We start from the raw sequence: 27,562 nt of genomic DNA on the forward strand, positions 1-27,562 counted from the left end.
CCCGTCTGGGATTCCGTTTCCAAGAGAAACGTTAATTAGCTTCGCTTCACTGGCGCAATGAGAGAGGAACGTTTATTGTCTTCTTCGATGCGAAATGACCGGTGACTTACTCTTCCCCTCTCTATGGTTATACGTACATTCGTGAACACACAACAAAGACTTTTATTGTGCACCTGCTGTTTCCTTTCCTCCCTCTCTCTCTCTCTCTCTCTCTTTCTCTTTTTCTCACTCTCCCCTCTTTATCTCTCTTTCTTAACGCACACAAAATGTTTGACCATTCGGTATAAGCCTCGTACCGTTGGCCGTTTCGCCAAATGCGTCCACTGAATGGGGAATGGCCATTGTTAACTTCGAACCGGTATACCGGGCCAGCACACGTGTAATTAATACGGCAATGCTGACGAATCAACAGTGCGTCGACTTAAAACGAAACACGTATGCCAATCGACATACCTAACACCGCATTTATAATACACTAAAATAACTTTTTTCCGTTACTATTTGATAATTTGAATTAAATTATAAATAAAATGGATATATTTTGTGAATTTAATTAAAAAAAAGAAATTGATTTAATTAACATATAACAAGGTTAATCAGTCGATTACCATGAATATTGTTTGTAAATTTTATTAGATAAGTTTCTAAATCTCATTTGTATTGAGTTATATTAGTTTAAAATCATGTTAATCGCGAATAATTATGATTCTAATCGAATCGATGAAAATAATTCATAAAGATAAAAAGAACAGATAGAAAATCCTACTACTTCCTAAAAATAAATTTGAATCACGTCGTATAGCATACACCAAATGAATTCTAATTCATTTGAATGTCAAGAATAAAATATGATCTATTCTAAATACGACGAAGTCAACACTTCTCTTTTGTCTCAGTTGAAATTTAAAAAATAAGAAAATTAATTCAAAATTATTTCTAATTTCAATATTTTTCAAAATATCTTTCAATCGCTTAGAATGTTGTTTATAAATTGAAACATAATTATCTAAGTCTGACTTGTATCATAGTATATTACTCCAATTATGCTAATGACAAATAATTAAAATTCTAATCGAATCAATGAAAATAAATTATAAAAAGAAGAGAGAACAAATTTAGAAAATCCTTTTCTTTTTAAAAATTAATTCGAATCACGACGAATAGCGTACTCCAAATGAATTCCAATCGTTCGAACGTCAAGAATGAATTCCAAACGATTCAATATACGATAAGATCGAATTTTCTTTTTGACTTGAGGATGAGTCAAAATTTTAAAAAGAAGAATATATTCGAAATTATTTCTAATTTTTATATTTTCAAAAATATTCTTCGAATAATTATCTAAATTTGATTTTTATGGAATTATATTAAGTCTAAAATCATTGTAATTATGAACAATTAAGATTCTAATAATAAGAAAAAACAAAGAAAAAAAAACTAACTTAGAAAATCCTCCTAGCCCTAAAAATTAATTCGTATCATAGTCACATAGTATATTCGAAACAAATTGCAATCATTTGAACGTCAAGAATCGACTCGATTCGAAATACGAGATCGAGCTTCCTTTTTAGCTCGAGGTTCAGTCACAATTAAAAAAAAGAGAAAAAAATAAGCTCGAAATTATTGCATCATTAAATTTAATAAGTTCTTGAATCTGACTCGAACCGATTTATATTAATCACGAATAATTAAAATTCTGATCGAAATGATAAAAATAATTCATAAGAAGAAAAATAAGAACTAGCTTGGAGGTTTTTCTTACTCTGGTTTTTTAATGGTTTATGCCATCAAGGAGAACAGTCGTAATTCTTAACCGATTTTGATGAACAAGGTCTCATTTTAAAGACAAAGGTTTAATCTATCGTAACGCACGAATTTTTGAAAAAGCTTTGTATTTGTACATAAACTATTCTCGAAAAAATACCATTTTTCAACACGATTTTTTTCAAAGAAAATAAATCTTTTTCAAAAATCCGTCGACACGTTACGATAGATTAAACCTTTTTCTTGAAATCTTGTTCATTAAAATTGGTCGAGAATTTCTTCTGTTTTCTTTGATGATGTAAATGCTGTTTTCGACATTTTTCGCAAAGAAAAAGTTTATTATAGCGCCCCTCGAAATTTGCAGCAAAAGAGATAAAGATCGTACTCCCACTACTGATTTTCATATACACCCTTAAATGTTTTATATCCGTGAAGTAGTGATTGTCTGCTTAGTTGTGGGCGTAAATAGCTAATGTTCAGATTCTTGGAACATTTTCAAACACAAAGAAATGCGTTTCATGATGCTTGCACAAAAAAGCTACAGTCGACTCACTCGATCATTTTAATGAGCTTTGGCCGAATGATTCTATGGCAAAAATAAGTAAATACGTACCCAATCGTTTATGCCAAGGGATCTTTTATAAAATATTGTTAAATTTTGGAAAAATTTGTAGTTCCTTTTAGATTTTATAGACTAAAAAGATAAAGATTTTATAAGCAATATGTAGCATATTGGGAAGCATCTAGATTCGTAATACAGGAAATCTTAAGTTCTCGAGGCTAAACGATTCCGATATTTTTTTTTATTGTATCGATGTAAACGAAAATAATGAATTAATTTATTCTTTTCTTCTTATTTTTGATAATTTAGTAAAGTGTTATTATTCAATCTCATATTTATTTCCTTCGGGGTTGACTGACGTGATTCGTTTTCATATTATCTATGAAATTTTTCTCCTAGTGCTATTTTGTTACGGTTTCCTCTGTAGGAGCTTACTTTATATTATTACTATTACTATAATAATAATATGTAATGTAATAATATAGTAATAAAAAAAGTAATAATAAAAAGAAATAGAAGAATATACTTATATTGTATAAATCATGACACATATGATGACGGTAATTTATGACAAGAAAAGAAGAAAATAGTATCATTTTACGTGGTGGTTTTATGCGCGAATTTTCAACAAATCGTGTCCTTGATAATTTCGATGACATGACCGTCCATCGATAGATAACGTTTAATATAAACGCGAAATATGAAGAAAAGTACGGAACGTTTTTTTCGTTTTCGTCCGCTATCGTTTCTCTTTGTCTTATTACTTTAAGGTCGTTATATATTTGTTTCCATACTGTTTCTTACTCACGATTAGTCGAAGCTAATTGTCTTTACTATTATAATATAAAATGTATTAAATAATATCTAGATATATATAAATAATATTTAAATACATTTATATTATTATTATTATTATGAGGAGTAGTAGTAATAATGGAAGTAATATAGAGTGAACTAGTACAGGAGAAACCACATAAAAAAAAACACTAGGAGTTTTACTTTATAGATAGTACAAAAATGAGCTCATGTTTTAATTGTAATAAAATAAAATAATATATAAATATATACTTATTAAAAAAATATTCGACGAATTCTTATTTTTTGTCACAGATTTATATACTAATTCTTATATGTGTCAATTATATTTATTATTTCCTATGCATTTATCATAAAACAAATGCGTATTGATGTCGTATCTAGTACGGATAGTTTGTGCGAGACACACGCTACAAAGAAAGATATACATATGAGAGACTGAAAAGTATAATTTCACAGTTTACTAAATTACTTACTCTACACACACGAAACCATTTGTTATGTATGCGTGAGAGCAAGCTTATATGATAGACGCATAGTGGGGAGGGACAGCGTTCTCCGCTTATATTCGTAGTTCATATTTTGTCCATACCTGTCGCTGAAGTAACACACGCTTTGAATAAAAGTTAATGAACAGCCTTAATCTTAAAAGAAATCACAATTCGAATTGCGTCGTCATAGAATATTCGAAACAAATTCCAATCGTTCGTACGTCAAGAATGGATTCCGATCGATTCAAAATACAACGAGATTGAATTATCCCTTTGGATCGAATCAGTTAACGTTAAAATTTCACCCTCTATTTCGTCGTGGTATTTTCGAAGAGACGTACCACCAGTAAACGCGATGATGACGAAGAGAATAATGATCGTGTATCGTTGTCGAATTGAACGACCGTTGGTGGAACAGCGAGCTCGAAGAGGGATTGGGTCCTCGAAGGTATTTGGCACGAATGACCGTAGCCAGAGCGCTCGTCGAGAAGCCTGTTGCACATTCCATGCATTCCAGGCGTCACTTCGCTACAGATTGTGCTCGTTGCAACGCGACCCTTCAGCGGAAGCTTGCCCAAAGTTAACGCCGATGCCCTGTGATCTGACCCTTTCCTACGAACCTTGATTAACATCAACCCGAATAGAATCTATCTACTAGGTTTGCACGAATCAAGATGTTTTCACGAAAGCAGATCAAGTATATCAATAAGTTAGATCATTTTTAAGGTGATAAACTTTTTCTTTCGTTTTAAATTATTTATATTTCAATAAAACTTTGTTTACATTCATGAGCTGCAAAGAAAATATTTTTGTATTTTTTAAGGTAAACGTTAGCGAATTATCAAAGAAATTTCTGGTATTATACATATTTAATGATATCAAATTCATTAGAATTTATTAAAATATATTTTTTTACGTGAAAACAATTGGAAAATTATATCTGTATAAAATATATCGTTAAAGAATACTTTTTTAGTATAATATTTTTTTTAATATAATATTTTTTTTAGTATAATACTGAAATTAATTTTCTAAAACCAATTATCAGTCTAATAATCATTATAAAAAATATAAAATTAATAAATATTACTATTTTTTATACCAAACTTTTTATATGAAATATAAGAAATTATCAATTTATAATTAAATAACGAAATTAATCATAACTTTTACATGTAATTCTGTTTCTTTATATAAAAAGAAGGGCGAAAAATTTTTTCATAAACAAAAGATTTTTTCATAAAAAAAAGATTTTCATAAACAAAAGAAAAAATAAGGTACTGATCTCTTTCTATTTCATGAATTTATCCGTTCATAAAAAAAGAAAAAAAAATATTTGTACGCATTCTTCTTAGGTACTATCATGAATATCAAAATACGTAAAAGCGAGAAAAAGATTCACGAGATTCAAGTCGAATATGTGCATATACAGACGTGGGTGAGAAAGCGTTTCGTAAAGATATACAGGGCCAAGTAGCGGCGACCTGCATAATGCGGGTCTCGATTTCAAGGTGACGTGTAGTCAGTCGCGCGTGTTTTATAGGGAAACCCACGCTCTTGTAGATCTTTCCGATTGCTTTGACGCGAGAGAAAACGCCGGTGATTCTTCAGATGAGAGAGAAAGAAAGAGAAGTTACCTCGATTTACTAGAAAATACTACTATGAGTTTTTTACTAAACGAATATTATTACTTTCCTTTCTTTTTTCCTTTTTTCTCTCAGCAATTACATGGGTCATCGAAAAAAAATATCGTTAAATTTTTATGACTTATAATATTCATTGAAAGAGAAAGAGAATGGTTAATAAATATGGATTTCACTACTAGTTTTAAGAATCGTGTAATCGAAATAGTTTTATATTTAAAACGATTTCGTAGTAAGAGAAAGATACAAAGTATAACTATTATAGATATTATATAAATAATAGAATTATAAGCAAGTAAATAAATACTAAACTTGTTTTTAAAACTGATAAAATTGTTTTATATTCGAAATGAGCTTGTAGCAAATAGAGAGAGAAGTAATAAACTATTGTATAAATAATAATCATAAAGTATAAATAAAAAATAAATAATAAATATACACGATGCGTATCTAGAACTGATAATTCTGTAATCGAAGTAGTTTCATATCTGAAACAAGTTCATGTAACAAGAAAAAATAATAAACTACAAAGTATAATTATCATGAAGTGTAAATAATAAATATAAAAACAAATAATACTTAACATGTGGTTAGAAACAATGCTTCTGTAATCTAAAACAATGCTTCTGTTTTATATCAGAAACAATCTTGTATATCAAGAACAAGATAATAAATTATAAATAATAATCGTAAACTCTAGTGATTTTCTAAATGCGACGATGAATTTTCATAATCAAGAAATTGTTCGTATTAATTAATTTACGATGGAGTAATACACGTTACGAATTGGGTATCGAGAACGAGGCGATGCAAATCGATGTTAATTATATTCTTTCGATAGATACTGCAACGAGAACTCTTCCCACGGTAGTTTCATTCATGTACAACTGTATGTGATATACTGTGTGTTCCACATATCAAAAATTTGAAGGATTTTCGCGTAATTAAAAGCATAACTATTTACATCTTTATTACTGTTATTAATCGACGTATATCATGGATATATATATATAAAACAATAAAAGTTTGTATAAATTTACAAAGAATAAAGAATAACAATATTTAAATAAATGTCATGTATGATTTATACTTTATAATATTTTTTAATATATATAATATTTTAATGATAATTATCTTCCTTTTTTTTTAACATATTTTATCTATGTAAAAAATAAATCTGCAATTTTTCGTAAATTTTATAATTCTCTCGACGGTTTGTTAAATAAAAAAATAAAAATCCGAAAAAATTGAATGACGATAAGAACGTGTGAGGATATAATACACAGACTATATGTGACGGAAAATCGATTCGTTACAAAGGAAACGATGTTCTAAGCAAGTCTGCTTGATTCGAAAACTCGTAGAATCAGCATCTCGTTGTGCCATGATAAACGAAGATGACGACGACAACGACGATGACGACGACGACGACAACGAACGTGTTGGTAAGATGATAATGGAGAAACTTAAGAACCAATCCCACAGTCAAACTCATGTTGACTCATCGACCATGATCATCCAAGGCCGTTCGTGGCGTAAATCTGAGAGACGTTTCACTTCACCGGAAGGAAACGAGTTGAAACCTTGTAAACATTCTCTCTTCTACATCTTGGTTCCGTAATCCTTTCGATAATCCCACTGATGTGATTCCAAAACGATCGAATGCTTACGTATACATTATATACTGTACCGTATAAATCTATATTTATATCTATGTATATATGAATGCGTGCATATTCATATATGTGTATAAATAAGTATGTTTAAACATATGTACATATATATATATGTATGTGTAAAAGTATGTATACTCGTATAGATAGATAGTTTATATGTATTTGTAAATGTATGTATACAGGTATACAGCTATATATGTTTATGTACGTGTATGTGTGTAAGTAATGTCGAAGGAAGTGCCGAGACAACACCTCGATCTTTAGATTGCGCAACCAACAAGTAGAATTATGAGAATCACCATCCTGGATATTATGACTGGACACATTGAGTACTATCGGAATTTGCATTTATGCGTTTTGTGGCTGTCCGTTGCATTTCTTCGTCATTTCTCACGTCGTGCCCTCCCACGAGCTCCAACGATCTTAATGGATAAGAATAAGAAACTTTGCACAATTATACTGGCACAATAATTTTCAAATCATGGAGGGACGGCTATTCTGAGATACGTATTGTAAAAATAAATGAACTCGTAGTTAAATAGTTTTTTGTTTTCTTTTCTTTTTTCTTTCTTTTTCTTTTTATAGATTTCATTTGAAACGTTTATAGAAGTCTTTTAAAGACGTTTATGAGATCGTAATTATAAATAACTTAATGAGTAAGATCAATAAAAATGTGATCTTGTAACTGTTTGTTTTCTCTTTTTTTTTTTTTAAATAGTTCACGAAATACGTCAAATATTCATATCAAAAGTAGATAGTCAGTATATTATTTAAAAAAAAAAAAAAAAAAAAAAAAAAATCGTCAGTTTTTGTATAAATAACAACGCATAAAAATTCTTTTCTTATCGTGGAAGGAACAAAATCGTTCAATATCGTAGGTATATATAGTCATTAAAGTTTTATCCTCTTACTACGGTTATCAGCTTAGCAAGATCGATGGCCCCTTCAGTAGCACGAGAAGTATTCCGCGGTCTTTCGTTACGACCAACAGCTTGAACGGGACAAGAATATCGAGGTAGCCGCTGGGAACGAAGAAGAGGAACGAGTCTGAAATCCGGTCAGCCGTACGTTTACTATCGCCACCGGAAGTCAGGCGTGTCGGAGAATCCAGTGGTTGCTTCTCGTTTCTCTCTCTTCTCGAATCTTCTCTGGAAGATCTTTTCTATATACTTAATTCTTTTCTGTTTTAACAATCTTTCTTCTTCATTATAATGGCTATTTTATTTATAAAATATGCTTCAAAAATAATATACTAACAATGTATAGATGTATATAATTTTAGAGAAAATTCGAATAGTAATTTGAATAATTTAATTTCTAATTGTCAAATATATTCAAACTTAATCTAACAATGTATTAATATAGAATGACCACTAATAATGGGTTTTGAAATTTGACAAATAGAAATTGTCAATTTCATTTGAATGAAATTATTAAAACTTAATAAAAAAAAATATACATATATAAAATATAAAATGCATTAATTATAGATTTGAAATAACTACATCGAAGTATTAAAAATGATTTTCCGAGTGAACGTAAAAAGAAGGAATAAGAGAGAAAAAAAAAAGAGCAATTTCCGTTTAAGAAACTCAACTATGTTCGCATAAACGGATATAAGGATATCACGCATAAGTAGTCAGACTTGAAGTAAGAGAACCGTTTAAAGATACGGATGTAAAAGATCTGAACGTTGTTGCGTTGTAAGTACTTACACCAATGACGACGTGCGATGTCAAGCGTGAAAAGTACTCGGAGAGAAGATAGCGGACCACCGTATGACTACCGAGAAGCTTTCAATGCACCGATAAGAGGATTCATCGAGAAGAGGATTCCAGTACGATTTGAAAGAGTTGTCCGCATGGTCATACAGTGGGTGGCCGTCGTTACTGATCGTGTTGACTGCTGCTTATTTTTCTTTTTTTTTCTCTCTTTGTCCTCTCTCTCTTTCTCTCTCTCTCTCTCTCTCTCTCTCTCTTTTTCAATGGATCCAGTTTAAAGAAGAAGAAGAGGAAAAAGAGAGCTACTTAAAACGGAATTCGTCGAAAGCATGGATAACAACAACTTCCATGAGAGATGGGGATAATCCAAATGTAATGTATCGAGGTTTACGCTTTAGTTAAAAAAAAAAAAAGAATGAGAGAAAAAAGAAATAAAGGTATTTTAAAGATATCGCTTTTACTGACGAAAACGATCGCTTTCTATGTACTTACATTCTTTTTTCTTTTTTTTTGTTGTCCTTTTCTTTGTGAAATATTTAAAATTCCTCGTTTCTACTGATTATTATCATTTCATGGAATTTTCTATCACTGTTGTTGTCTGACCCTATACAACAATAATTCGTTTTATGTCAAGATATGCAAACATGCGTCTCTGTGATAATGATTACGTCCATGTACGGAAAACGTACATTAGAATCACGTACGAAACGTGAACGTGCGAGGAACTTCGAACGTGAGTCGCGCGTGAAATGCATGAGATAGTCGACGTGTTGATATTCAAGATATAGGATATGGTCTGTGAGAAGGTAGAATGGAAGAGATCAATCTTACATATAACGATTTTATCTTGATTCTAGAAAGTGAGATTATTCGCCGAATTTTTCATTTCTATTTCTTTCTTTTAACCCTCTTCCCCCTAATAGAAACTAGCCAGAACATTCATCTTGTCCAACAATAGAATTTTTCTTAAATACACTCCAGAATTATTTTGTTAAATTTATTTAATATTAATATTTTAATTATATTATATAACACAAATTTACACATAAAATCAATGGTTTAAATTATATATACAAATAATTGATTTTATATTAATCATTTAATTAATTATTATTAAATCATATTAAATCTAATAATAAAATTGATAAATCAAAATTTGTTGTATTCGATAATTAAAATTTGTTTTGATCGAATATGTTTCGATCGTAAAATTTTCTTTTACTGTCTGTGTAACACATAGTAAGATCGATTAGAATTATATATTAAACACAATAACGATCAAATTGCGATCACTCCTGTTGTAAGTTACCATTATTTTTTTTAGATTTTTTATGAGATTGTCACATAATTGTGATATAATTTCACTAAAGATAACCAAATTTTTTTTCGAAGTTCTTTAATGGTTTGCGAATTGTTGACGTAAACTTGACCTTTGACATGGCCCAAAAGAAAATAATTCAATAGCAACATATCGAATGATCTTGGCGATCAATCCACAATTTCGTAAAACAATTCTGTCTCTGAATTTCGATCGTATCATACAAAAACAACTATGGAAATTTGGCCGATATTGTGTTTCATATATAATTGTAATAGATCATATTATATGTTATGGTGTAATATTATGGTGTAAATCGATCATATTATATATTATGGTATAATGTATATATTATCATATACATTATACCGTAAAGATTTAAAAAGATTATTTGATTTTAATTTTTTAAGAGAAAAAACGAAAAGAAATTCGACAACTCTTATTGAAAAATCATATAAAATTTGTTAAAATTTCTCAACGAAAGTGAAGATATGTCGATCTTATTGTCCTTCTTTAGCGATAGATCAATCCCTCATTCTCGAGGATTGCCAAGCGTATCGTTGAAGAATCGAAACTCGCTATACGTTGTACTTGCACGACGGCTTTTCCGTGCGTAGAACGTGACTGTGGGAATGTTCACCTTGCGTGCAACCGCAGAACCATCGGTGTTACTTCGCGTACAACCGTACTCTACGTCGTCGATGAATAAAGCGAGAGTGAGAGAAACAGATAAAAAGAAAGGCAAAGAGAAAGACAGACAGACAGACAGACAGAGAGAGAGAGAAAGAGAGAGAGAGAGAGAGAAAGAGAGAGAAAGAAAGAGACATGGATATACATTACAGGAGTATGTTCGAGCAGGTGAATTTTGTATTGTTCCGATGACTATGAGTTACATTCGGATATCTGCTTCGATAGGTTTCACGGATGGTCTATACTCGGAACTAATACTGTCTATATGTGTATATATATATGTATGTATATTTACTATACATGATCTTTGAACGGGATTAAAACATTGCTTGTTTTTCTACCTTTTATCATTTTTTTTCATTCGTCTGCATTCAACTAGGAGCTTGACTAGAAAATATTAAAACATTTTTTTATAATTATTCGCAAGATAAAAAGCAAAAAAAGGAAAATAGTTTTATTCTTCACTAAAATGATTCCTTTGTTTTACTCGTATTTTTTATTTATAATACGAGAAATTGTTGGAGTTTAAATATCATATTTCTATAACTAGATTTTACTATGTAACTATTTCCATAATGTATTAAGTTATTTAGAAATATCGTAAATTTAAAAATACGAGAGAATGTTAAATTTTTTCCACGTAAGAATACATTCATTTTCAATAAAAAACGATATTTTAATGTTTCAATAAAACTGTTTGAAGCAGTTACTTAAAATAATTTGTTAATATCAGTCTACTTTTAAAAATAGAAAACATGGTATTTCACGTAGAAAGTATCGATTGCTAAGAATATGTAACATACTTAAAGTACTTCGGCCTTCTCCATTTAAACGTTCCACTATCCTAGAAAAGGGTTTGCAAAACCTTAACGGGTCTCATTCGTTGTATTCGAGGAATGAATTACAAACGTCGATCGTTCCTTATTCCTCGATTTCTCAAAGCCACGCGAGATAGAACGAGTTGTTAGAACGCACGCCGATCATCATCCGAACTAGTTATGTAAATGCCTTTGCATTCTTCGCGCGATCTACGAGCAAATCGGCGACGAGTTGCCTTTTCGCACGAAACGAAAGAAAAAAAAAAGAAAGAAAAAAGGAAAGAGAAATCGAGTGAGAGAAAGAGGGAAATAGAAACGGACAAATGTGGATAGAAAAACACAGATAGACGTACGAATAGTTAAAGAGAGACAGATAAATAGATAGAGTATGAAAAAGAGATAGACAGATACAACATAAAAAGAAAAATAAATACAGACAAATAGATAGAGAAAGACAAATAAATAGACAGATAGAGATAGATAGATAGAGAGAGAAAGAGAAAGAGAAAGAAAGAGAGAGAGAGAGAGAGAGAGAGAGAGACGGATGAAGAATGAGAAATTGATGAATAGAGAAGCATAAAAAAGAGAGGGATAAAGAGAGAGAGAGAAAGAGAGAGAGAGAGAAAGAGAGAGAGAGAGAGAGAAAGTGAAGTTTGTGTTTCGTGAGTAAAGAAAGCTCAGTTAAGAAAATAATCGAAAAAAAATTGATGAAATAAGGGTAAAAGAGAATAAAAAGAAAAAAAAAGAAGAAAAAAGAAAAGAAAAGAAATATCATGTAAAATCTTTTCTCCACGTTGTAGATCCTTTCAGAACTTTCTTTCTACCTTCCACGCTTTTTTCCTTTTGCCTGCCATTCGTTCCTCTTTTTTCGAGAACAAGGGTGGTAGAGACGATCGCACCTTGCTTCCAATTAGCGGCCGTTTTCTCACGATAAAATGTACCACCGAGGTCTCTTCTTTTAATTTCTTCCTTTCGTTTCTCTCTCTCTCTCTCTCTCTCTCTCTCTCTCTCTCTCTCTCTCTTTCTCTTTTCCTTTTTACTTCGTTTTATGCGTGCTATGCAAACTCACTTTTTCTTTTCCTTTTGCGAGTGCTTCTTACAAACATTTATCTTTCTCCTTTTAAAGCATCGTAAGTTTCTCGTGTAAAATTTACCGAGAGTAGGAGAATAATCATCGAAAGATTGAGAAACAAAAAAAATTATTTGTGTGATCTATTAAATGTCTAGTAATAACAAAAAAGAAAAAATTGAATAACGATTAAACGTTGATTCGTTTATTTTTTCTTTTCTTATCTTTTCTCTTGTTTATTCTTTTTTAATAAATTCTGATATAGAATCTTCGTCATGATATCGTATCGTCGAACTAGGACATTCACAATGACAGGAAAGAAGAAATTATTTCAATTACTTTTAATTCGTTCATAATGGGAACACCAAGAAGCGAACTTAGAAGGTATCTAACGGAGATAGGATTATAAATTTTACTATACATCATAAATAACATATAATGCGTAAGTGAAAAATTCTCAATTCATTTTCCCATGCGTAAAGGTGAAAGAAGAAGAAAACGAAGAAGAAGAAGAAGAAGAAGAAGGAGAAGAATACGTTTAACTAATTAGTCTCATTAGAGGCGAGAAAGGGAAGCGAACAAGATATTTTCTATGATCGTTCCGAGTTCAAAGTCGTACACCGTGGCCACGTAAAGATGTTGCATATGGAATGTTCTTTTGATTTCTTTTACGATCGCACTTACGTCTTTGTCGAGGAAAAGAATACAATGCTGTAATTAACGTTTTCGTTATGGAAAATATTAGTCTCTCTTTCTCTCTCCCCCCTCCACCCATCCATCCGTCCATCCGTCCGTCCGTCCGTCCGTCCGTCCACCCACCCATCCATCTATCCATCCATCCATCCATCCATCTATTCATCCATCAATCCATCCATCCATCCATCCATGTGCTGTGTTCAACAGTCCAGATGGACGCGTCGAGTCTACGTAAGTGTTATTACGCCAAGCAGGAAAACATTAATTCGCTCGTTAATTATGTACGATCGCAAAGGTTTAATAGAAAAAGTAAAAGATAAATATCTTCTGGTATTGTTGAAATAGATCTAGTATTGTAGTTACATTAAATTAGTTTTTTTATTTAGAGGTTATATATATGTGTGTGTGTGTGTGTGTGTGTGTGTGTGTGTGTGTGTGTGTGTGTGTGTATGTATGTATGTATGTATGTATGTATGTATGTATGTATGTATGTATGTATGTATGTATGTATGTATGTATGTATGTATGTATGTATGTATGTATGTATGTATGTATGTATGTATGTATGTATGTATGTATAATGTATGTATAATATATATTAGATACAGGTCGTATGAATCAATCGATAAAAGGTGTGAAATGATAAAGATTATTAGTATTTTGAATTATTGATATTATAAAGATTTTGAAATATATTATTTTTATTTATTATTTATTTTTATTATTAATTATTATCAATTATTAATTTACTATCTTTAACAAAAATATATATCGTGCTTTTGATTTCATTCCACTTCTCTAAATTCAAATCATTATTTTTAATTGTGATTATTATAAAACAATTTTATTCTAGGAATATTACCTTTCCTATTACTTTCTTTTAATATTAATTGTTATCGCTTATTATTAGATATGGTATTCATTATTTTTATAATAAAGAAAAATTGTAAGTAATGATTTTTCTACCTTTTTGATTCTCTTATATCTCCATGATTAAAAATCACTTAATAAGAATATCTCCTTTTGTGGATTAAGGATTATAAAATCGTGTGAACGAATATCTCGTTAATTATTGCATATAAAGTATTTGCGAAACGACCGAAAGTTCGTCGATTATGAAAACATGAGCGTAATTAATGACGAAGTAATAATTCTTTGTAATTGTGCGCGTTGTACGTGTATTCGACGGTTATTCTTTTTGTTAGAAGAATGAATGCAATCGGATGTGTTCTCTTGTGGCTCGACGTATCCTGACGGAACAATTCATTTCTTTGTTCGTAATTGCAACATTTAAAACAAGTGTGTTTGAGAATTCGTTCGAAACGATAAAATTAAATTAAAGAAATTTGTAGGTATATAATAAAATTTATACTGACATTGAATTTGAATTCGTTCAATAATTTATTTGTTTAATTAATACGAATGAATACGAATGAAATTTGAAAAATTTATAATAAATATTGTGTACTATAGTTACACATACAATTTTATACTTGCTTTTCGCAATCGATTTAAAATTGCAGGAGATTGTTGAAATAAAATATTTAACTAGTGCGATTACATGAACAGATAGATATATCGAAGTATAAATAAATATGCATATTTTATAAGTAATATACATAAATAGTAATATTGATTAAAAATATTATGTAATATTATTACGCAAATAATATTATCTCTTTAATTATTCAAATGTCACAAAACACGTATTAAGTAACGTCTGCAAAAATTGACCTGATAGGACTTGTTTTCTCAACGAGTGAATACAAACGTAAAATAAAAAAGAAATGTAAACGTCGATTTATCAATCGATCTTCACCTTGTAACCATATTGATTTTTCATTCTTGAATAATATTGAATTTACTTATAAAATGAATGGCAAACGATCATTGAAGGAATAAGAGGAAAGATCTGTCTTTCGTATACCGTAAGAACGTTTGCTTGCCATGATGTAGAATAAACTGGAATAACCAGAATAAGTTCCGCATCGCAAGATGGCACGTTTCAGGCGAAACGACGGAATAAGAAAGTATCGGGGGCGCGTAATACTCAACGTGTAAGGAAAACAGAAAAAGAAACAAGATGAAATGAAAAATAAAGGGACAAAGATGAGAGAAAAAAATGTGCGTCTTTCTTTCTTTCTCTATAAAAGCGGTGTATATGTTTATGTCTCCCTTGCTCTTTCATTCTCCATACGAGTTGTATTTACGAGTTAATTATAGGCACTGTTCACCATCGTTGCTCAGGCCCAACCATTTTCGCAAGTATTCGCTCTAACATACAAGAAATGGCAGGTGCGAGTTGTTTCTTATTTCCTTCGTATAGCTGCAAATAGATGCGAACTGCCGGTTGGTACATGATTGATGTCCGGCAAAGGGTAAAAGTTACATCCAAGAAAGTTAGAATTACCGATATTAATTCATACATTTTCTTCTTGATTTACTTCGAATTCGAAAGAACGTACGTGATTTTCGTGAGAAAGAAAAAAAAGGAAAGAAAAAAAAAGGAAAGAAAAAAAAAAGAAAATGACAAATAAAAATAATAATATTAACAAAATAAACTTTAGAGAAATTTCACTCAAGTATAGATAGATAGGTAAATGTATGATAAGAAAATCTTTCGAAAGTTTTTGTAAATTTTCAAGATAAAATAAAAGAGAAAAAGAAAAAATAATCACTGAGAGTACAGCATCCCCATCGTCACGAAAATGGATAACACGAGTCGTTATGACGAATGCAGTACGAGACCGTATACCTTTGTTTATCGGCAAAGTGCATTTCGAAGTCGTATTCTACTCGTAACGATAAATATCCAGCTTATCCTTCTAACGCTCGGATAAGACAATTAATTACTAGGTTGCTTCGCGTTGTTCGTTTTCACCTCTTACCACCTTGATATCGCTTTGCAAAACGAGAAGGAGAGAGAGAGAGAGAGAGAGAGAGAGAAACAAAAGAAAAATAAAAAAACAATATTTCTGGGATATCGACGTGAAATAATCCCTTAAATCTATTTAAAAAGAGTTAAATTCTATTATTATTCTATATAAAATTATATTATTCAATTGGATTAAATGTCTTCGTATATTTTTCATTTATTATTAATCTAAACTATAATGGTAAATAAATCCTTCATTTAATTTTACTTTTTATTGTGTCCATTCAAACTAATTTACTATCTTTAAGGGAAGATATGAATGAAATTGTCTTAAGCATTTATATTACAATTTCCGACATGAACTTGCTTCTAAATATGTATCAAATATGGTGCAAATAAAACAAAATATCTTAAGTGGTAAGATTTGACAACCAACTCTTTCCTACAAATACATACATAATATACATATAAACAAGTATCACATTTTCATTTTGCGAAGACATATGCTAAATGTTATGGTTGATTACTCTCAAAGGAGGTCTCATACTTTCAATGGGTCCCACTCATTCGACAATCTCATTCTTGTTTCTCCCTCTTCCCTCTTTATCCTTTATACCCAACGCTTTTCTCTCGATGAGAACACGTTAGGCAATGGAAGATAAAAAAAAAGAATAGAGTGGCATATATATATATATATATATATATATATATATATATATATATACGAAATAAATACGAATTATGTGTTAGTATGCTTGGTGACCATATGCAGGATAATGTGAATCCTTCGAACGAATCGTAAATTCGCTTATAAGAGGATCAATAGTAAGAATAAGATGGAAAGAGAAAAGAACAATGCATCTCATGCGGTGAGGAACGAAATATCGGCGCCATGGTATTACCGAGTGTATCAAACAACGATAAATTCTATCGGCAATATTATTACAGGCGATAACCGTCGCTGCGGTAGCCAAGCTTGTCGTCCGGCCAACAATTTATCGTTCCTCCTTGATACGTTGCGATACTTTATTACTGGCTCGCCTGCTTATTTCGCGTCCTTGTGGGTGCATCTTCAAAATGCAACCTACGACTTGTTACGATACTGACTTCTTTTCTTCTTCTTCTTCTTCTTCTTCCTCATTCTTTTTTGATATTCTTTCTACTTCTCTACTATTTCTCAGCATCTCTACTCTTCATCCCTCTTTTACAATGGATATATAAATTTCTCGCAACGTCGTGTAATGTAACGTTTTGTAGACTCGCCGAATAAAACATTCGTATAATTTCTTCATAAAGAATATAAAGGAAAGTTGAGAAAGGATGGGTAGATAAATTGTTTTCGAATAGAAATCGGTGAATCGAGTTTCTATATCTGTAAGACTGTTTATAATTAGTTATAAATATATATATATATATATATATATATATATATATATATAATATAAAAGTTAAAATTTGAAAATGTTTTAATAAAATCATATATATCTTAATTTTAATAATATTTTTTATAATTTATACAAAATTTATTTTTAAGAAACTAATACAAAATTATTGAATCCTAAATTAAATATATGTGAACTTTAGATAAACAAATATGTGATATCTTTAATAAGAATGATAAAATACGAATTATAAGTAAAATTCTTTATAATTTTAATTGGAAAAAAAATATCATAAATAGTCATAAAAATGTTATTGATCTATTATAATGTAAAGAATATATTCTAATTCAAACTCATATATGTATATACACAATTACATATACAGAACACTTTCTAACGCTAAATAAACAACAACTTTATAATATAAATAAGTCTTTTGAATAAAAAAGATTCAAATTAAAGAATCAAAGTTACAATCATTTTTACCATAAAATCATATTCAAATTTTTTAATATACTCATTATACTGAATGATAAAAAGAATAATAAAAGAAAAATAGAATCTCCTCTCATTCCTTTTAAGTAGAACATACTAGAATGTAGTTCTCTTAACAAAGCTCTTTTAATCAAAATCTTAATCAAATCTATACTCGCTCAAGTTTTCCGGCTTCCATCGTAAGTAATTATTTGCGATGTGTATGAACGATAATGTATAAATGGACGTACCTGCATACATACATACATATAATAATATACTACGTGGTAGTTGAATAAAAGAACAAAAAGGAAAGAAAGAAAAGAAAAAAAAAAGAAAGAAAGAAAAAGAAAAGAAAAAAGTGACTCGTGCATTCTTTGCGGCGTTCTGTAACGCTTCAGGAATGTATTCTCTCAATTTGGGACAATCGAGTTGGAATGCGGGGCTTCGTCTGGCGGTTCAGAGCCTCTGGAGAAGAAACGATGCTCTTACGATGAGGCTAGGGCGAAGAAATGAGAGAAGAGTGAAAGGGAGAGGGGAAAGGGGGAGAGAGAGAGAGAAAAAGAGAAGGAGAATGAATGAGCGTGAGAGAGATAGAGCGTACGTATGTACTGTTTCCTCCTAAATCGTGACTCATACGAGAAATATACTAACTCTTAAGATGAACCCAACGATGAGGTGAAGCATAAAAATATTCTTTTTGTTAGGTTTCACTCTAATTCTTCTAAACATATACTATGACCATCGCCATCATTATAATTATCGTTATATTATTATTTTATTAGTGTTATTAACATTTCCGTAATTATCATCATCATCGCTTTCGTCATTATTATTATTATTATTATTATGAGACAAACTTTCTTTTTGTTACATTTCATTCTATTTTCCCCACACATATACTAAAATCATCGTCATCATCGTAATTATAACTATATTATTATTATTATTATTATTATTATTATTATTATTATTATTATTATTATTATTATTGTTATCATCATTATTGTTATTGTTATTATTATCATACAACCAATTTTCTTTTTCTTACATTCGACTCTACTTCCTTTACACATATACTAAAAACTATCATCATAATTGTAAGTAGCCCTATATTATTATATTATTTTATTATTATTAACAATTCATCATTATTCTTATCATTAAAATTATTGTTATTATCGTCAAAAATTATTGTAACTCAAAGTCCTATCTTCATTTTTCTATATTATCCTTTTTCTCTTGAGATTGTTCTTATTTCTTTTTTTTCTTTTCTTTTTTTCTACATTATACAACAAAATACCAAGAAAAGTCATTGCTTTTGAGAATCGACCTGTCCATTCGTAAAATATATCTTTTTTTTTCCTTTTATATCGTTTATTTTAGTCCTCCTTCTCTTTCTTCGTGTTGAGATCGTTACAAGGCGTCGATATTTCTTTCCTTATGTAACAAGTCCCAAGGAACCGTTTTCGAGATCGCATTCCATACTGACACCCTCGCAAGATAGAAGAAGAGAAAGAGAGATAGAGAGAGAAAGAAAGAGAGCGAGAGAGAGAGAGAGAGAGAGAGAACGGAGGCCACGTTTTCATTAACCTTCTCTCGATCGGAAGCTTGGTCAGCTTGGCGTGGAACGCGACTTCGTGATTCATCGCCGGAGCTCTCGAAGGAATTTCGATGGATTTTTATTATGATGTTTTGCCGGAGAAGAAGATCGAATAATTCAAAATAGAGAGAGAAGGAGAGATAAAGTAACATGTACTTGTGTTCTATATGATTAGATTGAGATAATATTTTCATTATAAGTACTTAGAATGATTAAAATTTTGTCGACAAATCCATTCGAAATATTTTTATATAGACAGGTTTAAATTTATATTCATATGTTAATTTGTAAATATTAAAATAGAATCGTTTTTAACTTTAAATATTTTAGAATTTTGTCTTTTTTTTTTACTTTTCTTCAATTCAAACAATAAATCGAAGTATAAATCGTTACTTTTCTAATGTTCGTAATGTATACATACGTAATTGTTTTTCTTTTTTTTTAAATTCAATATACTAATCCATTTCATTTAATTTCGATTATGTCTCTACAATAGCACTTCGATATTAGTAAATTAATATATCACATTGTTATTATTGGAAAACCTAATTGGAGTTTAATTGACTCGAACTTGTGTACACTAATTATCTCAAGGGAGTCAAACCCTTGAATAGGCTTAATCGTTTTTCTCTGTTAGATGTCGATCAGTCCGTCGTCTAATACACGTCTAATACACATTGAATATCTAATGTATATAGAAGGGGCTTTATGTATGAGGTCATTTGAACGTGTTTACATACGCTACTATCTATGTAAATATAGAAACATGCGAAAGAATTTTGAAATTCTTAAAAACAAGCGTATAAATAAAATATCCTTCTAATTTAAATGTTTAAAAATCGAATACATATACATGTATATCTACAACTTCGTTTTTTTCCTTTTTCTTCGAAGGAAAAAAAACGAGATCTGATAATCTATAAATTTGTCCAATTGTAACAACAATATCAAATATGTACCTGATCATCCTTCAACAATACATTGGCAGTGTTATCATGAATAAACGTGATCTCTTCGCATATGGTATTTGTTGCCTCTTCGTATATTGTATTTGTAGTCTCTTCGTATATTGTATTTGTAGCCTCTTCAGACCACTCGGAATCTTCATGCTTCTTCTTTAGCGAAGGCGTTAAACAATTAGTCGAATTTACGACGACGCGTACTATTTTATTGATTAACGACATAAGGAAACAATCAAACACGTGTTTCGCATTTGGTAAAGGAACGATCCGTATTACACTACGTTATATACGACGTTGGCAGTCGAAGGTGAACTGATCGCAAAAGCAAAATAAGAAAAGCTAGGTAGAAGAGGGAGGAGTAGAGGAGAATCGCGAGACAATTCGAACATGCAACGACGTGTTTTGACGTGTCTGAAACTCGTAAGGGTGATAGTTACGTGTGTATGTATACAACGTTATTACGTAGCTATGTATATACGTTAAAGGGAAAACGTGTTTGCTGATCTTTTCACTAACTTCATGTACGTTAAACTGAACTGTTACTTTTTTTTTTTAATGTTTTATCTTTGCTATTTATATTTATTTTTTTTCTATAGTAATACGACTGTATTTAAAAATAATATAATATGAATATGAATAAAAAATGTATCATATTTTATTTACCATAATTTGTCAATGAAAACTCAACGATCCATATTTTAAAAATAATATTGAAAATATGCTTGATATATAATAATAATAAGCTATTTTGTAATTGTTATAACAAAAATTATTTATCATATATCATAATTTATCAATATAATGAAACGATGGGTACTTTATAAATTGTATTAAAGGTAGACTTGTTCTTACGATAAATATTATTTTATATTAATCATTTAAAAATTATGTATTATTTATTATATATTATCTTTCTGGCAAAGAAGAAAAATGATGGTTGTTTAAAAACTAATATTTATGATAAAAAGGTTTTGCCTAATAAGAAACCATTTCCTATTAATTATATAAAAATTTTGTCTTATGTATCTAATCTTATCAAAGAAGAATAACAATACAAATTTTCTTCTCTGTATAAAAATGGATGATTATGATTAACTTTATCTTTTTCACATATAATTTATTCAAAAATTGAAATATATTATTTGTAATTATCATTGATTTAACATTATACGAAACATTAAAAATTTTCCATTAGAATAGTTGTATTGATATTATGAAAATTATGTATTATTTATGGATAAATTAAAACCTCAGCTTCTTAAAAATGGTATGAGATAGAGTATTTTTATTTCTAGATACTGGTACAATGAAATCAACTGATATATAACTGATATCAGATAATTTAGTAGAAAAAAGTATTAATTTGTCTTACAGTATCAATCAGTACTTCAGAAAATTGTGTTGAAGGAATAGATCGTCTAATTATGGAGATTTAAAAATTATCTTAATCAATGAAGTTCTCATCTCTATTGTTGTAAGATCAAGAAAACAATATAGATTTTTTATTCACTATACGTTTCACCTAATCTTCGTTAGAATAAAAGAAAAAAAAAACAAAAGAAAAAAGATAACGCTTTCATCCAGCTTTCTGAAAGTCATTGCTCTTATTTCAAGAGATCAAATCGCTTCGATATAATTGACTTATTTCTAACAAGAGAATCTTAAAAGAAACGATCGAAAGAAATAATCGTAAGAACGATGGAAGCAATCAATCACGATTTCTCTACTATAATCAATACAATAATTAGAGGAGGAAAAAAAGAAAAAAAAGAAAAAACGTGAAAGGAAAAATAAAAGATTCTTTATCATTGTCAGTATATTCCTTTAGTATATTTGTTCTATATTGTTAACCTTCGTAATAATTTGCCTCATAAATTCCAAGGCGGCCTTTTACGTGAAAGCATTCGCTTGATGTGTGCTGCGTATTTCCAACCAGTCAATGCAACCAGATAGGACTAGAGCAAAACAATGAAGATCATTCTAAAATAACGAGAATTCTTTCTTCTTCAGAAAAAATTTTACGAGCGCGAGTACGAAATGATTGTACAATAGGTATGCACGTATGTACAATACATAGGTATAAGAAACACAGAAAGAGAAAGAGAGGGGGGGAGAAAGAGAAAGAGAGAGAAGGAAAAAGGTAAATAAAAGATCTATGAGAAATGGAAATCGTGAAATCGTTACGGCATTCCAAAGATGTACGATTTCCTTTCGTTTACAAAGCGATCTCCTTTTTCCATTCTTTTTATGGAAGGTCGCTATTCCTTTTGGAATAAATACATATATGTACATAGCTATGTATGTGTCTATGTTCTTTCCTTAGCTTTATCGAGAATACTAAATGTGAATCCGTCTTCGAAATTATTCTAAAAGTGGCTTGGATCAGAAATCTGTGTATTACGAAGAGAATATGTATGTAGTTTATGCGTGAGATCTGTTTTCTTATACACAGTTTTCCTTCTTTCCCAATGTGTTTTTCAAATGTATCTGCACGTTTAATCATAATCCTCGACGATAAGGAATTCTACTTTTTTCTTTACTTTTTTGTTTTTTTTTTTGGTTTTTTTCTTTATCGAAACCCACGAGTGTTTTAATATTGAGTGTTTAATAAAGAGATAAGATGATATGACAGAATTAAATAGAAAATGAATAATATCGTTTTATTTGCTGATATTTGGAAATTCTGATAATAATAATAATAATAATCATAATAATAATAATAATAACAACAATTAATATTAATATAATAATAACAATTATAATTATAATTATAATAATAATTATTATTATATAATTGATTATTATAATGAATAATGATCATAATATAAGTAATATTAAATTATATTATATATAATATTATCATTAATTTTATTATTATTATATTATCAATTAATATTATTATATTATAAATACGATAATATTAATTGCCAATATTAGTTGAATATTGTATTATTAATTAATAGAATTATATTATGTTAATAATGACAATTGTATTATCTTGTATAATTAATTAATATTCGTTTTTTTTTTATTATGAATTAATATTATTTGAATAATGATAAAATATAATAAATTGTGTAAATCGTTCCGAACTTTGATGATTAACCGCATGTTTTTTATGAATTATCTTGTTCTTATGAGACGTTTCCCAAGTAAGTACTTAGCCGTGATGTAAGAAATGCAATTTGTGGAATGTTTTTCGATCCTTTGCTTTTCGATGCTATGGAAAAAACTTTGTTCGTCGTTAGAAAATAATACCTGAGCACGTTCTGAATTAACGAAAACTTTCATCCCCCTTTCACGAGTTCTTCTTTTTCATCTTGTCATTCGGATTTCTCATTCTATTTACATGATTGAGCCTTGACATGATCGTAGAATCGATGAGAGACTTGGTAATTCATTGTATTCTTCATTATAGTCTTGATTCTTTATCCAGAAAAAATAATAGAAATATTATTGCGATTATACTTTTTTCTTCGTTTCTAATGATAATTTCTAATATCTTCCTTTCTAATGATCGGTCTTGTTCATTCGTAATATTATTCATTATTTTACAATTCTATCGTTTATTTGAATGATTCATTATTTGTTATCTTATTATTTTGATTATACATTATATATTTATATATGTATAGCATACGATTGTAATTTATAAATAATAAATAATACAAATTCTACGAGTATTCTCATAGATACGAGGATTGATTATGATTATATATGAAAAAAAATGAAAAAAGAAAAAACAAAAGAAAATTACTAATAAAAAAATAAAATATTGATTGCGTTTGAAGAAGAAATAGCATAAAAATTATTATTATTATTATTATCTTCTTTTCCCTTTCTGATTATCAGTCTCTGATTTTCGTTCGTAAATAATAAAAATACGAGGATTAATTGCTCTATATGACGAATAATTTTAAAGAAACAGAAAGAAAAATATTTAAAATAAAACAAAAACGTTTTTCGTTCTGAACAGTAATATCGATTGATTGACGACCAAGAGAAGGAGGAGAGAGAAAAAGAAAGCTTTTTTTCGATCGTTACGGTGATATCGATAAAATCGATCTACTTTTTCTTTGACGACGAGTTATTCATGTTGAGACGAGCGATAAATCGTAGATAAGAAATCTTTCGATTTATTTGCGATTATCATAGAGCAATGGTCTATATTCGTTTTAGATAGAGAGATAAATAAATAGATAGATAGATAGACAGATAGATAAATAAATAGATAGTTAGATAGATAGATAGATAGATAGAGAAAGAGAGAGAGATAGATAGATAGAGAGAGAGAGAGAGAGAGAGAGAGAGAGAAAGAGAGAGAGAGAAAGAGAGAGAGAGAGAGAGAGAGAAAGAAAGACGAGGACTATGTATAAACGAAGAAAAGAAAAAAGTGTTCTTTCAAACAAAAATAATACATCATACAAATGTTGATGAGTTATCTTTCGATCATAACATAAAGAGAATTAATGTTTATTCTTAGTCACCTATTTAATCACATTAAGTTTAATAATTATATTTACATACTTAAAATTCACAAGTAATATATATATATATATATATATATATATAGATAATTCGGAAAACTTACTAATCGAATGGACAGATGTTAGCACTTATGTATATCCCCTTCTTACTTCTACAAACTCAATGTTAATGACTATGCACTACGTTGGAAATTCAATTAACATTATCACCCTATCTTATTTTAACACCGACAAGAAACGAATCCCTAGAGTAGGCCACGAACACAACTAACTCGATGATAAGTGGAGATCTATTATCTTCCTAAATTGAAAATACAAAATTGAAGAATCTCTTGAACCATTTTAATTCTAAATTATAGAAATATCATCTAAATAAATGTACGATTCATCAAAAATTCAATGCAAAAAATAATGATTCATATTTTTAAAAAAATCAAAAAATTTATTTCTATGTAACAAATGAAAAAATGCATATTTTAATAAAGAGAGGGAAACAATTATAGCTTTGATCCTTCGTTCTATTTTAAAGAAACTCATTTTCACAAATTAATTTATTGTCGACTTCGAACTATTTTCTTCAATTCGATTTTATTTTCCTTTCATCTGAGGACTTGCAAATACAAACAGTAGCGATCGTACATATGTATATGCCTCGTCCTCATTTTGGATCGTTCTACTTCATTCAATATGTGAAATAAACTGAGAAAGAAAATACGATTGCCATCGTTGATAAATATTTGAGAAAGGAAAGAGCTTTCCCATGATCGAATGAAGGAAAGCATTCGAGGATGCATTTCCGTCAGTTGTAAAGATGTCATCGTGTGTGTTTACTCAACAAATTCATAATATTTGGAACGACAAACTGTCGACTAAATAATCGTACTTTTTTCTTTACAGAAAAAATTTGGGCACCGTAATTGAACAATTAAGTCTACTAATCTCTACATATTTTTTTATCTTTATTTCTTTTTTTTCTAGAAAATAAAAACTATTACCCATTTTTATCATTTTCATAAATAAATAATGAATTATTTCTATCCCATTGACAATTTTATTTTTCTTTCTTTCTTCTTTTTTTTTTTGTTAAATTAAAATCGACAAGATAATATCGATCGAATACTTTAATAACAATACCAAGTACGATTTCAGGTCAACGCAAGTCACGTATAAAGTTTCCGTTACGCAAGATTAACGTATCAGGTCAGTGATACCTTTTTTCCCTTTCCTTCGTCAACGTTCTGGCTTGTAGAGAAGAAAAAAGGGGGAAGGGAAAAAAATATATATATCCACAAAGTGGGCGAGGAGATGAAAAGTTGCATGCTCGGTGAACGTAATGCGAGAATGAACGCGTCACTTAGTTACGAATTTAATTAAAGATGTGCGAAAGAGAGAGAGAGAGAGAGGGAGAGAGAGAACTTTTAGTATTCTAGTTTTGTTCTTTTGAAATCCATGAGAATTCCTTCGAAATTATTTTAATTGAAGCAAAGAAGTTTAATTGCTCTTTTTAAAATATGAAAATATTTATTATAAGAGATATATTAATTATATCATTTTAACAATGTATTTTGTTGACGTTTATTATTGAGTTACCACGATGAAGCAGAAAAATAAAGAAAGATAATAGTATCGATGTTTAAACAAGTAACATTTTCAAGAAATAAATCTAACGAGAAGATATACCGGATAGAAGAAACTCTTTCGAATATATGCTACATCTTTTCGTCTTGTATGCACAAAGATAAGACTAGCTTTGTCGGCATATGTATACTATGCGCTACGATAAAGATTTTGTATCTTACTCTTCTCGTGAAGTGCAACGGACAGACCACTTAGATAAGGGACAATGAATATATTATATTATCGTGTCCTGCGCGTACACACGCGATTTTACATTTATTATAACTTTGTAAAACTGAAAATACAGAATTCGAAGATTGCCCAATCGAATTTCCGATAAACAAATGATCAACTGAAGCAAAACGATTAAAATGATGAAATGTAAATTATAGTTGTAATTGATAAAAGATTTCTTGTTAAAAAAAGAATATCTACATATATATTTTCCTTGAATTGATTAGTATAAAAATATGTCATAAAACAGAGCATGCATCGTTCGAAAAGGATAATTCAATAATATGGACATATAATGTAAATCTGAAGATTTTTCTGTATTTATTTTTTTTTTTTTTATTTATAACCTAATAATTTATTATTACAAAATAATTTATTAAATTAGATTTATGAAAAATTATATGACAAACATAATTTAAATTTACGTGTCTTAATAAATTTATACATTTATTTCATTGAAACATGATTTTTTAAATTAAGATAATCTCAAGATCAAAATTTATTTTCTTATAAACTATCACACTATGGAAACAAACATATAATATATTCTATTGAAAAGAAAAGAGAAAAAAAGGAACAATAATCTTAATATCTCAAAAAACTAATTTTGAGAACAAAAAATACCATACGGTTCAATTTTGTCTTGCAGATAACATTTTTTTTC

The 27,562-nt window shown here is 29.4% G+C and overlaps 1 protein-coding gene across 3 annotated transcripts in view; it reads right to left on the reverse strand.

Annotated features, from left to right (window-relative positions):
* LOC124421754 (signal-induced proliferation-associated 1-like protein 2) overlaps nt 1–27,562 on the reverse strand; it is a 76,361-nt gene that overhangs the window by 12,994 nt on the left and 35,805 nt on the right. Inside the window, exon 1 of one of the 3 annotated variants that reach the window (XM_046957332.1) lies at nt 20,558–20,947. The exons of the other annotated variants lie outside the window; for them this stretch is intronic. Within the exon in view, the coding sequence (XP_046813288.1) occupies nt 20,558–20,782 (225 nt within the window). The 5' untranslated portion in view covers nt 20,783–20,947. Of the gene's footprint in view, nt 1–20,557; nt 20,948–27,562 lie in introns of those variants that run through there. 3 annotated transcript variants of the gene reach the window in all.

This window comes from Vespa crabro, chromosome 2, assembly GCF_910589235.1.
Source record: "Vespa crabro chromosome 2, iyVesCrab1.2, whole genome shotgun sequence".
In the NCBI taxonomy this organism is placed as follows: domain Eukaryota; kingdom Metazoa; phylum Arthropoda; class Insecta; order Hymenoptera; family Vespidae; genus Vespa; species Vespa crabro.